Here is a 15,046-nt window from a genome sequence, read left to right as displayed (position 1 = left end):
AAAGCCAAAAAGGTTGGAAACCACTTGATTCATCTTTAACAATGTGTTGCATTTTAAAAGCTTCTTATTATTATCTATTGTGTCAAATCTTCATCTGATAAGTAACTACAGCTGTCAAATAAATTTAGTGGAGTAAAAAGTACAATAATTCCCTCTGAAATGTGGTGAAGTGGAAGTATAAAGTAGCATCAAATGGAAATACTCAAGTAAAGTAAAAGTACCTCAAAATTGTACTTAAGTACAGTACTTGAGTAAATGTACTTAGTTACTTTCCACCACTGCATGAGGGTGATGGATATCTTTATATACAGTGTGTGCAAGGAAGAGACGTTTACTTGTCATGTAATTAATAATATAATAATGTAAAAATCTAATATCTTGTCATGGCTTTTTAACCACGAATATAAAACTGACTTCAGCCCGGTCACGTGACTGTAGTGTTTCCGTGTCAGGTATTGCGAACTGTGACCGATGAAATAGAAACATAACCTAGATGTGAATAGAAACTGACGCTGACAGTGCTGGAAAAGACTGGCGAACAGCGGTAAGGTTACCTTGTTGTTTAGAACTGTCTGGCTATCTAGCATTAAAACTGCATATTTAAGGCTAACAGTAAAAGTTAATCTGAACTTATATCAGTGAGGAGTACTTAGTATAGATAGATAGATAGACAAAGAGACAAAAGCTAAATTATATACAATAACTAAATAAACTAACTCAAATATAAACAAAAATAAACATAACAGAAAGAATAGCATGGTCAGGTGGATACTGCTATGGTAGTAAGCTGCATGATTGTCCATGGATGTCAGAATTGAGTGTACTAAGTGTTAATACCTGAATAATCTATACGATACATATGATAACAGCAGCATATACCCAAAATATGAATCTGAAATACAACAGATGTGATAGACAATGTAATGGAAGTCCAGGTGAGCAGTCTGAGTCTAAATCTGATCATCAATATGACTGTTTGAGTTAGTTAACCCAACCAGTCAACTGTTCTTACTCTCCTCTAGTCTGTGATTCAACATGCACCCATCTTCCTGTGACACCTTTGTGGCTCTGCCCCCCTCCACTGAGGGACAACGCATCATCTTTGGGAAAAATTCTGACAGGCCTTGTGATGAAGTCCAGGAGGTGGTGTATTTTCCTGCCAGAGACTGTACTGCAGGGGAAAAGGTCGAGGTAGGTGACACAGTACTGCCCTCCAACCTTAAATTTCCCACAACATGACTGCTCCTTGCTGAACCTTACCTTAGATAACCATTAACAGCTTTCACCCCTGTGTCTTGTTCTTCTTGTGAAAAGTGTACATACATCGAGATTGATCAGGCAGCCCACACTTTTGCAGTTGTGTTGAGCAGACCAGCGTGGCTGTGGGGGGCAGAAATGGGCGCGAATGAGCATCAAGTGTGTATTGGAAATGAAGCGGTGTGGGGGAGAGAGAGTGCTGATGGTGAGGAGGCTCTTCTCGGCATGGATCTTGTCAGGTAACCCCCCTGTATAAGACTACTACTACTTTGTATTACTTGACAAAGGTTAAATACTACCCTTTAAGGTCACCATCCAGGAACTATGGCATTTTAATATTTCCTCAGTTGGTTTTTCATTTCAGAATACATTTGTGAGAAACACTCACAGACCTTGCAAACCTGAAGCTGTGACTTTACAATTTTCCAGGCTCGGACTTGAGAGAGCCGATACAGCTGAGAAAGCTGTGGATGTGATTACAGAGCTGCTGGAGAAATACGGCCAGGGAGGATCATGCATGGAGGATGAAAGTGGCTTCACCTACCACAACAGCTTCCTCATCTCAGACAGGAAGGAGGCATGGGTGCTGGAAACTTCAGGGAAGTACTGGGCAGCAGAGAGAGTGGAAGGTAAATCACAAAAAGAACATTAAGAATGGTCACATATTAATGAGTTTGAATGACAGTCTATTGTTTAGCTTGCAGTTATAATTGAAATCCACAAAGAAACAGCAGAAAAGTACCATTTGAGTCAGCAGTTTTTTATACAGTAACACAAAGAAAAAAGACCGAAAGAACACAAAAAAGCCTGGCCTGGCAGCAACTCTGCATTGCAGTGCGTTTTAAGCTTGGCTGTTGTCCTCAGGGAGCACCTGAGAGACTTTGAAACACGTTACACCTACAGTAAAGTTACCAATATGTTTGAGGTCATTTAGAAAATGTCTGCATTATATTGTTTGTCCACCAGAGAGCACTGTCAAGTTTATTTTTCAACAGAAAAATGTCCTGTTCAGCACATCTCTTGGTCATAATTCTGTAATCATTATATTTAAGACATCCTCCCTGAATATTCTTGCTTATGTTATGAGTTTATGTTAAAAATGAATATGATTTTTTTTTTCTAAAATATGGGTGATTCAGCCTTAAAAAATTCAATATCTGCCTGGCTATAGTTGCAATCTATTGTAGCAGCTAGTCAAAGCCTTTTTTCTGTTTTCTGTGCCTTTCTCACTTTTCTGCATTGATAACTGCAGACATTTTAACGGAAGACAGCTTAAAACAGCCATGCAAGAGTCTTAAATCGCAGATACATAGATGTAGAATCACATTGACACTGATTTTCATAAGGACCTTTGACCATTTTTGAACAATGCATTAAATTGTTTAGGTTGCTGTCAAATCACATGTAGCATGAATATTTTATTTCTTGTGGCTAATTATCACGTTTTATTTGTCTCTAGGAGGATATCGCAACATCTCAAATCAGTACAGCATAACAACTAAGATAGACAAAGAACATCCAGGTATGAGAGAATATGCAAAAAGCAAGAACTGGTGGGACGGAAAGGCTCAGTTCAACTTCGCCACGGTCTACTCTTTCATGACTACCGCCAGGATAGATGCCTCCGGGAGCCGATACTGTGAAGGGAAGAAGTTGTTGGAAAAGAGCAACGGTTAGTTAATGTGCAATTCAGGAAAAAAAAAAGTTACATGACTTCAGCCACTGTTTATACACGTGTTGATTTTATTTACTGCAGGTCACATCACTGCTGAGACGATGATGGATATCTTGAGGGATAAGGAAAGCGGCATCAACATGGAGGGCATGTTCATGTCGACAGGAAGTATGGTGTCTGTGATACCCACAAATCCTGATCTGCCAGGAGTTCACTACTTAACAGCAACTCCAGACCCTGAAAGGTGCAGCACTTGATCCTGCTTCAGATGGTAAAACGTCTTTTACATTAATTTTGCAGTTTGGTAAGATTTAATAGATCTTTCTTTTGTACAACAGGTCTGTATTCAAACCCTTCATCTTTGTGAAACATATTGGGGAGTTGAAAGACACTGCTTCTCCCAGTTATGGTCCAGATGACCCTGTAAAGAAGAAGCCCCGCTTCCAGAGCAAACCTGACCGCAAACACAAGTTGTTTGTAAAGCATGAGGTGGTGGCTGCCATCATTGACACCAACAAGGTTTAACGATTTAATTCAAGCCTGCAATTTACAGAAATCTGTCATTTGGTTTACTGCGGTCACAGAAAATGTATTAACAAGTCATCTTTTTCCTCTATAGGACAGAGGACAGAAGATTGTGCAAAGCATGAGGCAGCTAGAAAAGGAGAAGATGACAGAGATGGAGAAGAATCTTTCACAGGGTATTGAGGAACCTGATTTTTTGGTGAATCTGTTCTCAAACTGTGTTGAGGAGGAGATGAATGTGTACAGCAAACGCTGAGAAGCCTGCAACTTGTTGGAACCACAAAAAAGGTCTCCACTGTGTCAGTAGATGCCTCAGCAATTTATCTTTAATTCAGGTACAAATACTCACATGCTCATATTATAGATCAGTGTATCTGAAATGAAAATCAACCATCATGTAAAAATTAGGCATCCCAGGATACTCAGGCTGTAAATCTCGTAGATTCTGTGTTGTACAATATGGATTAAAATGACTTTTCATTTATGTATAGAATAATTGAGCAGTAATACGGGCAGAACATATTCATTGTGGGATACATGACTTGAGGGTTCAGTAATAAAATGTATTTAAAAATCAATAAAGACAATAAATTTGCAGCATTTTACAAGAATTGTTTGCTACACATTGTATTATAGTCATTCTATTAAAAATGTTTACATCAGTTTTCTCAATATGATTGAGTTAATAATAAATACAGACATTTGCACTTAAAAAGCCACAAAAATTGTTGACTCTCTTATTATATTTTTATATACCTGAGAGAAAAGATGAATTACAGCAGCTTGTATTTTCCCAACTTAAGTTCATGAGGAGGATGATACCATGTTTATCAAAGTCAAGGCAAACATTTTCAAATATTCACATGCGTTTACCCTCCCTAAATGCAGTCCTAGGGCCATGTTACCACATCACATTATGTTCATAACTTACTGAATTTACTCAATTTTTGTCACTTAAAAAAGCAATAATAAACAAATATTACCATGATGTGAACATGGAAATACTTTCTTTTCAAACTGGCACGTTATTTGTTGAAATGGTATTTTGGGATACTGCTAACATAGTCCTGGTAAAAAGTGTAACCACTGTTTTACATCAGAGTCAAGTCATGTTAAACAACAGGTAACCAAAACAACAATACATGTTACATTAAAAGTTAACCACCTGGTAAAACTAAATTAATCATAAGTTAAACTGAATATAAACAAACTCTTAAATGGATGAAGATTCAACCACATCTTCCCCTTTTTCTTTGGCTTTGGTAGAAGAGTGATAATAAACTCTGAGGTGTTTCATGTCCTCTGCACTAAGCAGAGGATAGGAAAATTTTGCCTTTACCTGTCATTTGCTATATGAGGACACCTTGCACATTATTGCTCATATCAAGTCACAAAATAAAACTATTGAAAGTTTAAGTGCAAGTATTAACTAGCATAAAAAATATGCAAAATATCAACAAAAGCAGCAAAGTCTTATTTAATCCCTTTAGATTAATAATATTTATCAGTGATGTTATTCTCAAAAATGAAAAACCATGGTCTTATTTTTGTAGTTTTGGCCATCAGTCATATCAATTATGTTATTTTACTCTCCAGCTTCATTGCAGATTAAAGGATGCAGCATCATGAGAGGATTATAAACACAATTTCAGGTTTGCCCACTTTCGGTCTCTTCTCCAAATAAGTAGTTTGATAATATGGCTAAAAGAGGGGTTTATGTATGTTATCATGTGACTATTAGCAATTTTGCCACAATCCAAATTCTCAACAATTAACCAGATGAGTAAAATGTTAAATATAAAATTGCAAAAATAAGACCTAGATTTTTAATAAATTACTTTTCATTTAACCTTTACACTGCTAATTCCCTCAAAGACCTTTAAGGTTTGAAAGGTTTAAGTGTGTTGCACTTTTGAACACACCCAACATCACAGTCAGGTGTGGTCTGTCCCAACACACAACCAGGAAGTTTCTTTGCACCATAGTGCATTGTGGAGTGCTATAGTGCACAGGGTGTGAACAGCACATGCAGCAACTGCCTAGATGGCAGGTCAAACCGGGTGTAGATAGATTGATGGGAGTTGTTCTTCCAGTTGTCAAATCTCAAGATGTATTTCAGTCATATTTATTAACTGAAATGCCATTTACCTTTGGGATAAATGAAATGTCAACTTTTACCCCTGGGCCTTATGTGATGAAATGGTAATAAAGTTGACTGTCTTGGAAGTCATATTCCTGCTTGATGTGCTGAAGCACACCACCCTGCTGTAACCGAGTCCCGTAGAGTACCGCCTCACCATGATCCTGAGCCAAGCCCACCTGCTGGAGCCACTCCACTAGTTCACAGCCAAGAAAACAGTCCACCAGAGTCCTCATTCCACACCTGAAAGTCAGAAGAAGCATTCACCAAAAAGTCTATTAAAGGTGCAGTGTGTAGAATTTAGTGGCATCTAGTGGAACGGCAGAAATAGAATATAATATTCGTAAGTATGTTTAAGAATCATTGCATATTTATTAGTTTAGAATGAGTCCTCTTTATCTACATAGGGAGCGGGTCCTCTTCCATGGAGCCCGCTATGTTCTTACAGTAACCCAGAATGGACAAACCAAACACTGGCTCTAGAGAGGGCCTTTTGCATTTTTCGTGAGTTTCTCTACCACCATAGGTTCTCCTACATGCTTGGGGAGGGGTGAGGGGAAGGGTATTCAGTTGGTTGCAGTCTGCAACCTCACCACTAGATGCCATTAAATCCTACACACTGGTCCAGAGTAGCCATAGAAGAAGTCAGGGCCCACATACACCAAAAATATGAGAAATTTGTCATTGTGGCCTTGTGGTACCTGTTTGTCCACAAATGACAGGGAACATGTTTATTCAAAATATTTCATCAACCTCCAACAAGAGGAGCAGGAAGTGAGACTATATGCTCTCACCTTCTCTTTTTGACAATGTCACGAAAACACTGGTCTTTGTGGTATTTGGTGAACTGGGTGCAGGTGATCCTGATTTCCTCAGGTAGATCAGTCTGCGGTTGCTCGTCTTGCCTCTTTCCATACCACAGTCTGTATAACCTAATCACCATTCACAAAAACAACAACAAATATATATGTATAAATATTCATACGCACAGTGGTATATTCTATAGTAAAGAGTACACAATATAATAAACTATATACACACTATGTAAAATACATATACTGCATACACTTCAGTGACATATATATGTAGATACAGGTACTGTATATACAAACTTTGAATGTGCTTCACATTGTTTCTTAACATTAATGTTCTTTACCTCCTCTTAAATGGCAGTATAATCAAATGTTTGTCCAGTCCAAACAGAGCAAAGGAGAGAAAACCCTGGCAAGGGAAAACATATCATCAGACATACTATGTGACAATACATGCTCACAATCTTGGTACTATTTGAAACATCTACCTGTCCATAGTTGGCCACAGCACAGAAGAACTGCAGCTCCAAGTAAAGCCTACCAGGCTTTGGGTTAAAGAGTAACCACAGGCAGTTGGACAAGTTCTGTCAAAACAGGAATTAGTAGGGGGTTAATGTTAAACTAGCAAATAATGTTGGCAGTCCCAGCTTGTAGAACTGGTTAAGTGAAACACTACATAAGGACAATTCATTTAGTGTCAGTGACATATATACATATATATGCAATGCTGCACTTCCTTAAAAATCCTGTCTACTTACAGTCTAAAACACGTAAGTGTTCAAAAGGTCTCAGTCTTGTTTAATATATTTCTTGTCTGTTAAATAAGACCAATATTTAATAACCTAAATGTAAAAATGTTCTGATGGATTTTTTGAGTATGTCTCTTTTGAACAGTCCTTCACCGATGCTGACAAGAGTTAGAAATTACACAGCTCAGCCATTTGTATCCGATTTGGTTTGTGATGCACTAAATATAATAATGCAGGCGGTAAGGATGACTTCATGTCGAAGTGAAAGGTGGTAGTTTACTCACAGCAAGCAAGCTGACAGTCAGAAGCAGACATAACAGCACATGACGTGCCACTTGTCTATCCGCAACCTGTTGGAGCTCCTCCACTTGGACAAGCAGGCAGTCTGTTGACTCACACCTGTTCTCACACTGACCTGAAGGGGGCAGCAGATCACAGTTTTAAAATACAAAATTATAGGCAAAAACAGGAGGTTTGAGGGTCTAAAAAGATGTTTTAATTCCTCAAACAAAAAGTAACATTTGAAATTCTCACCAAAGGAAAATGAATGTCAGTTACTTATCAGTACAATACCTGTGAGTGTGCTTGGTGTGTTGTTCATATTTGTGCTGATGATCATGTCAGGCATGGGTTGGGGTGGTGCACAGTCACATATGAGGCATGCTGATAACAAAGTGACAAAGGTGAAAGAGATGTTGTTGCTATACAATATCCTCTAAATTGTCACTAGAAGCAGAGAGTACATACAGTATAGGAGTAATACAAGTAATACACTAAAAAGAAAATAATACACGATTTACAGAATTTGGATGTGTTCCAATAAGATGTTAGGATCTTGATAAAACATTGTAGTCTCCTACTGATCACATATATTGGGCATTTAATGAATAGGTTCACGATTTTTTCCATTCATTCAGTTCATATTAATGCAATACTCACATGCCTGTATGTACACTGAAAGAATTATGGGCTGCTGCAACTGTTCCTCTTGTTCATACTGACCTTGAAGAGATTCTTTTGTAATGTGATTTCAATGTAAGAGATGAGCAACAAAATCCAGACATTGTTTTGTGCAAAAATACATTTTAAAATGCAATCAAAGTTAATACAACGTTTCAGCAGTCTGAGTTAGTCAAATCAAGTTGGTATCTTCCAAAGTTAGTCTTTATAGTACAACATCCCCCTTTGTGTTACTATCGCAACTGCAGCTCTGCAATGAATTTCTGTGGAAACAGAAAAGAGGAAAGTTTGCACTAATATTAAAAACTAAGACTGACTTTGGAAGATACTTGATTCGTCCAACACAAACTGCTAAACCATCATATTAGCTTTAGCTGAACAAGGCTGTGGAGTTTGTCTAACTTACACTGCAATGGCGTTAGGAAGACATTTTTTCATGTCCAATATGGACAGGAGGAATGATTACTGCGACAAATAACTTTTCTAATGTACATATGGGTATGAGTATTGTATTGAGATAGACTTGTAAAGACTTGTTTACCTTGAACACTTTCAGTAATGGTTTGCATCAACTCAGCATTTACATTTATATTATGACTATGACCAAAGAAATTGGTTATAGAGGGTCTTTAAATCTGCTACATGCAGGAAATGTAGGAAAACTCAACACCTCTGGTCACCACTCCTTTATTTACATTTTAAAGTTAAAACACAACTTCAGCCAAGGGGGATCTTTTACAAGTCTAAACCATGTGACATATTTCTGTTTACTGGCCAAGTGGTGCATAACAACATTTGTGGTAGATTATGTGGTTAATGTTGCCTTGTTTGTTATAAATGAGGAACTAAACTTATCAGAAACTCAACTTATCATATTTCCCCCAGGCAACAACAACCAACATGTTTTTGTTCTTCTTTGGACTCCTCACTGTTTACTTTGTATTTTTGTAATTGTTTAGCTGTTTTCAACTCATGTAATTATCTGTGGAGGAATGGACGTCAAGCAGAAGTTGTATTGTCTATGTGGCTGTTTGCTGTAGATAAGGGTTAGTATTGATTTTGGATTGATTGTGCTCTTCCTCTCCTCTCCAACCGTGGCTTTGAAAACTGACAATCCATTTAAGATGTTCTGACTGCCCCCTCTGTGTATGCTCCATTGATCATCATCCGCTGTGATTTTAATCACCATCCTATTGTACATGGCAGCCTGGTTTTTACTCAGTGTCATCAAAGTGACATCTTCAAACAAATGTTGAATTGTTGAATATATCATTTAGATTAGTCAAGTCTATGTCTGAGTAATCTCAGGAGACAGTACCTCTGTTGAGATCTCCTGATGGGGTGACTGGCTCAAACAGAGTCTGGTTTTCTGGTTCGACTTCATTCACAAGGTCCTCTACAGTGTTTCCCTCTTGGATTTGGTCATTTTGGACCCAGCTTCCTCTACTGAGACACACCAGACAGCCCCCTCCCAGCAGTATGCTGAGGGAAACTACTACTGTGGTGCAGATAATCTGTCAAAGAACAAATATACAGTAGACATGTAGACTTTTAGTAATTCTCTGCCATTTCGTAAACAGCAAAGAAAATGATTTCCACTTATGTCATTACCTGAGGTTTGCCGTAAAAGTATGATGGGTCAATGGTGTCAGACATTTTTTCCCCAGAAATAAGCAACACAGCAGTTACTAAGGCTGGAATCCTGTTGATATAGAGACAACATTTACAACAAAATCAAAATGTAAAACATAAACAGCTCAATGACACTGAATTGCTGATTAAATTTGCAGGAATTTTCAATGTTTCCATTCAAGTGAGGTGTCACTGTCCTATTCAAATTAACCCTCAGCACTTCCGATCCAAAATTTGGTTGGTGCCTATTAATGTATACAAAGTTCAACATGTAAATTTCTTAAAGGAAGGTGATCTATTTATGGTGCTTCCTTTTAATGTACCAGACAAACTAGCTTAGTTTCATTTCTGTGCTCATTCCTCTTTTATGTGACTCACCCCCAGCCTGCCATGACCAACACGCCTGGTGAAACTTTCAGATCCTCAAAACTTTTCTTCAGCACAAGTGACAGTGCTATTAAGCCTAAGACAAAAAAATATAAATTAGAAAATTAGTAATCAAACTTATTGTGAAGATGGTGGGTGCATGAACATCTGCACACAGCATACCTGGCCACACATAAGTACTGTAGAGTGAGGTACACAATAACGTGAAAGTCAGGGCATGTCCGATGAAGGTGTCTTCCTTCACCACGAAGTTCCACAGGATCATTCCAATACAAGTTAGAAACTAGAGACCATACCATAAAAAATTTACTGATGTGAACATGCATATACAGGTAGATTTCTTCTCACAATTGAATTAATTTATAAGAAAATCAATATTGAGAGTATGTGTTAATGAGCTCACTTGTGCCAAGAAAAGATTGACTGTAAACATGTGAGGTATCCTTTTGAATTTCTTGCTTAAAAACATGACTGCAATCGTCCCCACCTGTCAGATAAGACAAATTATTCATGTTTGCCATACAAAAAGTAATGAACAGATGCTAATATAAATAATATTAAACATTGTTGTCTGGTTCTTTAACTTAAAAGTAAAGAATAGGTGGAATTATCCAGAAGAATGACTTATTTATGAAACAGAAACCATGAAGAGGATCACTTTAAGTATAAGCAGAATATTAATAGAAATGTAAACATGTTTCATTGTTTATAGCACTGGGGTTCACGTTCCTTAAAAGGTATGCTGCAAGTGAGAATAAATGAAGAAGTGGGTCTGTAAGTCAGTAAAACATCTGTTTGTCCACACATCCTCTAAAATACTGAGGCTTTTAAGGTTACCCGACAAAGTGGTACCACATTCTTACTCAATGTCGTATCTCTGTACTTTCCCTTTTGTTGTCCCAAACAAGGCCACATCAGATGAATAGGAGTTGTGTAATGTCAAAAGTGAATCATAAGCAGGCCAAACTGCTTTAGGTATCAAGTGGAACATGCTATAACAAATGGTTTATGAAACAAGTTTGACTTCACCTGAGTTTGTTATGTACTTGAATAAAACAAAATGAACAAAGAGAACCAGCCAATAAAAGGTAATTTACCAATAGATTAGCCATTAACAGTCCTAACTATGTCACATTGAAGTGTCTAGTTGCAACTCACCAACGCAACTAAGCTCACTATGCTTATGTTAAAGCTGACAGTCTGCAGTGAATTCATCAGAAGCTGAGGATCCATCGAGCTCATTGTAAGCAGCCAGGCAGAAACATACATTATTGGAGCTGAGAGGAAAGTGCTGATCACCATCCCAGAGGTAACCTGTTGGGAAGCAAAATTTTAAATCCATACAGTGAATTGCAAAGAAAAAAATGAATATGGCAGATTGATGATTGTCAGGTAGATAACTCACAACTTCCAGCTCTGCATTGTAATACACAGCATAGATAGCCACGCTTGGTGCAGTGGGAAACACTCCATAAAGAAAGGCATAATTGGAGAGGCTTGAGTGGTTGACAGCGCTGGTGTTGCTATTGTCCAACAAATCCACCATGTCTTTACAAATCAGGGGCATCAGCAACCTGGAAGTCAAACAAAAAGCTGGTGTCATGTGACCATTATTTTAGCGGCTAGTTAAAACTACACTGAAATGCAGTACTACTGGAATATTTACATGCTATCATGCTGTGCCCTACTGAGACCTCTTGACTTGTCATCCATCTGGTAAGAGGCTTGTGGTGTGAGAAAGGTCTGAGTCATCCAAACCATCAGCACAAAACAATATGTTGGGAGCACTTAACACGGCTAAAACCTGCTGACCCTCACTACACTCCTATGACATATGTCATTACTAAAATATGAGGTCTTCTGACAACACAAAAATCATCTCTTGTATGAAATGACCATCAAGTACAGTAAAGGCATCAGTGGTTTCTACTTACAACTTCGCTGTGATGAGTAATATCAGCGTCACAACGGTGGACCTGGTCAATTTCCTCAACTGGCCCACCATGGACAGACCCAAGTAGAACAGAGCCGCTCCCCCGAAAGAGTTGGCCAAGCCATCCACAAATTCAGCCATGAAGGCGGGAATAGTCTGGTGCAGGACAAAGTGGGCGATGATGCCGATGACAACCATAAACACTATAGGGTTCTTCAGGACCTTTAACACTACTAGTCCCACGATCACAAGTTTGCTCTGCTGGTGGTTTCCCTGATTCTTCCACTTCTGGATCTCACAGAAGGCAAAGCCGATGGGATTTAGGAGCATTAGGGAGACAGGCGCAACCAGATAGATGTACTGGAGGTACTCTGGGTACGTGCTCTTGTATAGGGCTTCAACTGTGGATAAAGATGAGGACACAAAGTTGGACTCACAGAAATATTTTGGTTTACACAACATTTTCTCATCAATCTCATCATGCTAGTGCACAGTCAATCTCACTTACATAAATGGCTCTGAATAATTATTTATAGAAAAAACCTTCACTGTAAGAGCTACAGGAAATGTGACTCACTGCTGACTTTCAACATGGAGCAGAAAAATAGCTCAAAGATCAAATGCTTTTTCAGATGCGGGAACTTAGGTGTTAGTGAAGTGAAAGCAAAACAAAAATACTGGTTGAAAATGTCACCACTTGCTCATCAAATTAGAGAAAATATGGCTTAGGAGCAGGATGATGACACAACATCACAAACTCTGATTAACTGGAATTGAAACTGAAATTAATATCCACCAAATTTAAATTTACGAAATTGTCTCTTATTCAATCATGTTTAAATGGATTCTTTATTAATTTGTCAACAGACAGTGAGACAATAAGCAGTCTGAATGTCATACTCTTACTTTTTTTCTTTAAAACTATTGGCCAGTTAGTACAGTTTCATTGCTACTTCATTTACAGCTCTCCATTTCAACCACAGGGAGATGAGCATAAGCATGATCAGAGATGTGCGTACGAGCACAAATAAATAAATGAATCCCACTTTGCTTGGAAATGATCACACTCACAGCTTAGGAGCATTTCTGTCTGAGTGCAGTGTTGATAAGGGAGGGCCTTAGAGGATAGGTTCACAGTTTTTCAAATATTTGTTAAAACAACAGTCAGATGTCCATGTAAACACTGCAACAGGTTTTCCTCGCTGTAATCATTCCTCCTCTTCATACTGGCTATTAAAAGATCCCCTTCAAGTGTGCTTTCAATGTCACAGTCATTTTGTGTAAAAAATGCAATTAAAAGTTGATCTGAGGCTTATGAGGCTTCAGCAGTATGAGTCAGTCATGTCAAGTGAATATCTGCCACATTTATCTTTTTAGCATCAAATTCCCTCTTTATGTTTCCTCATACAGTGTTTCCTGTTGAGCTGCGGTGTATAGTATAGTAACAAAAAGAGGGACTTTGGCACTAAAAAGACTACCGTTGAAAGATATCTACTTGATTTGACTCATTTGGATGGCTGAAGCTTCATATTAGCTTCATAAACATTTAAATACACTTTTGCACATAAGGAGGACTGTGGATTTCTTAATCTTAATGGCCAATATGAACAGGGGGAATGATTACAGCAAGAAAAACCTGATTCAAAGTTCATTTGGGCACCTGATTACTGTTTTAAGACAGACTTGTGAATCTGTGCTTTAAAAACTGATATCGAATTGTGTTTACACAGTATTTTACAGTGTAACACGTATGATTACACTTCAGATGTGATTGATGGGTGTACAGTGAGACAGCATGTTTACAGCTGCAGTGTTGAATGAAAGACACTGTTGGTGATAGGCTTAAAAGCATTATACTTACCAATAGGATATCCCAAAGCAAAGTCATTGCTTTGAGTGGCAAATATTGAGAAGAGCCCAGCTTTACTATAGCGACTTTCAGGACTGGCAACTATCAATGTTAGGACGCAGACGAGGACAAACACAGACACTTTGGCGATGAGGATGCTCCAGAGGAAGGGCCAGATGACATTTCCAAAATCCAGCAGTACCATGTTCTTGAACAGCAGCGCTGGCAGGGCAAACTTGGACACAAAATTCCCCAGTCCTTTAGCCTGAGTGGATGTAATGATGTTTGCCCTCCCAGCGATATACCCACACAATATTATCCCAAAGCACTCCAGGAGAGCCGGGAGGAGCTTGTCAATGGACATGGTGGCGGTGGAGAGAGCGGAGAAGTCCTGGTCCCCCTCCTCATAGGAAAAGTTGAAGCCGGCGGTTCTGGCCGGTGCCTCCGCCTCCATTGTGCCGATGCTCCCACCAGTGTCAGCTGTCATGCCTGGGCTAAGGGCATCTTAATGTCGTGACCGTCACCGCTCAACACTGCCAGATATCAAAACAGGGAAATACAGTCAAAGGAGGAGTTACGGCAGTTAGCAGTTAACGTAACGTTACAGCCGTTAAAACGGTGCAAAGGTAACCAGATAACCGTTGGCTGATAACTACATACGCAGCAATGCGTTAGTCAAACCCAAGCAATATCATACCATTTAAATGACTCTTTTTTGGAGAGATTGTTAAGTTTTTAAGTTACCATATGGTCAACTACAAGTAGATTAGGTTGTTTAAGTCACTCTCACCTCTCATGTGTCAGTCAAAGTCTCAGTAGTGGGAGTAGCCATATCAGTTAACGTTAGCCAGCCAGCTAACGGCAAGGTGGTAAAAACAAACGTTACCCGTAGTGTCGTCGACAATATTACGTGAAGCTAGTTACGTGAAACTGAAAAGCTAAGTGAGTCCGCTGTTCACATACGTGCTCATATTACTCTGGAAATGACTGTTTATATAGTTCGTGTTACATAGCCACGTTAGTTCAGATCCCACCCAGCAACTTTCGTAATCTCCGATTTGCGACAGCGACTTCACCAATCACATGTCCTAGAGAGGGAAGAGGGGCGGGGCCTACTCCAAACACCT

At 38.7% G+C, this 15,046-nt stretch overlaps 2 protein-coding genes across 2 annotated transcripts; one reads left to right on the top strand and one right to left on the bottom strand.

The window, feature by feature from the left end:
* Window positions 1–430: 430 nt before the first annotated feature.
* On the top strand, window positions 431–4,054 carry scrn3 (secernin 3). The gene is made up of 8 exons (XM_044365718.1): window positions 431–544; window positions 1,023–1,191; window positions 1,315–1,496; window positions 1,687–1,886; window positions 2,717–2,929; window positions 3,014–3,176; window positions 3,271–3,451; window positions 3,552–4,054. The coding sequence occupies exons 2-8, from the start codon at window positions 1,036–1,038 to the stop codon at window positions 3,711–3,713; spliced, it is 1,257 nt and encodes a 418-aa protein (XP_044221653.1). The 5' UTR covers window positions 431–544; window positions 1,023–1,035; the 3' UTR covers window positions 3,714–4,054.
* Window positions 3,666–14,981, bottom strand: gpr155a (G protein-coupled receptor 155a). The gene is made up of 16 exons (XM_044365717.1): window positions 14,710–14,981; window positions 13,932–14,452; window positions 12,072–12,471; window positions 11,543–11,711; window positions 11,296–11,451; window positions 10,541–10,624; window positions 10,300–10,420; window positions 10,129–10,213; window positions 9,730–9,820; window positions 9,437–9,632; window positions 7,732–7,821; window positions 7,443–7,573; window positions 6,898–6,993; window positions 6,754–6,818; window positions 6,392–6,529; window positions 3,666–5,840 (listed from the first exon to the last, which is right to left on the bottom strand). Exons 2-16 carry the CDS (start codon window positions 14,404–14,406, stop codon window positions 5,645–5,647), a joined length of 2,493 nt encoding a protein of 830 aa, XP_044221652.1. The 5' UTR covers window positions 14,407–14,452; window positions 14,710–14,981; the 3' UTR covers window positions 3,666–5,644.
* Between the last annotated feature and the right edge of the window lie 65 nt (window positions 14,982–15,046).

Source organism: Thunnus albacares, chromosome 11 (genome assembly GCF_914725855.1).
Source record: "Thunnus albacares chromosome 11, fThuAlb1.1, whole genome shotgun sequence".
Taxonomy (NCBI): domain Eukaryota; kingdom Metazoa; phylum Chordata; class Actinopteri; order Scombriformes; family Scombridae; genus Thunnus; species Thunnus albacares.
Note: the sequence above shows the minus strand (reverse complement) of the source record. Positions and strands in the feature narration are given on the sequence as shown.

Excerpts from the sequence above, each read along its gene's own strand:
- gpr155a (XM_044365717.1), bottom strand. The coding sequence starts at position 14,406 with ATGACAGCTGACACTGGTGGGAGCATCGGCACAATGGAGGCGGAGGCA. Across the intron at positions 12,472-13,931 it reads TGCTTTGGGATATCCTATTG|TTGAAGCCCTATACAAGAGC; the intron begins GTAAGTATAATG and ends CTTTATCCACAG. Across the intron at positions 7,574-7,731 it reads CACACCAAGCACACTCACAG|GTCAGTGTGAGAACAGGTGT; the intron begins GTATTGTACTGA and ends TGCCCCCTTCAG.
- scrn3 (XM_044365718.1), top strand. The coding sequence starts at position 1,036 with ATGCACCCATCTTCCTGTGACACCTTTGTGGCTCTGCCCCCCTCCACT. Across the intron at positions 1,497-1,686 it reads CTCGGCATGGATCTTGTCAG|GCTCGGACTTGAGAGAGCCG; the intron begins GTAACCCCCCTG and ends ACAATTTTCCAG. Across the intron at positions 3,177-3,270 it reads GCAACTCCAGACCCTGAAAG|GTCTGTATTCAAACCCTTCA; the intron begins GTGCAGCACTTG and ends TTTGTACAACAG.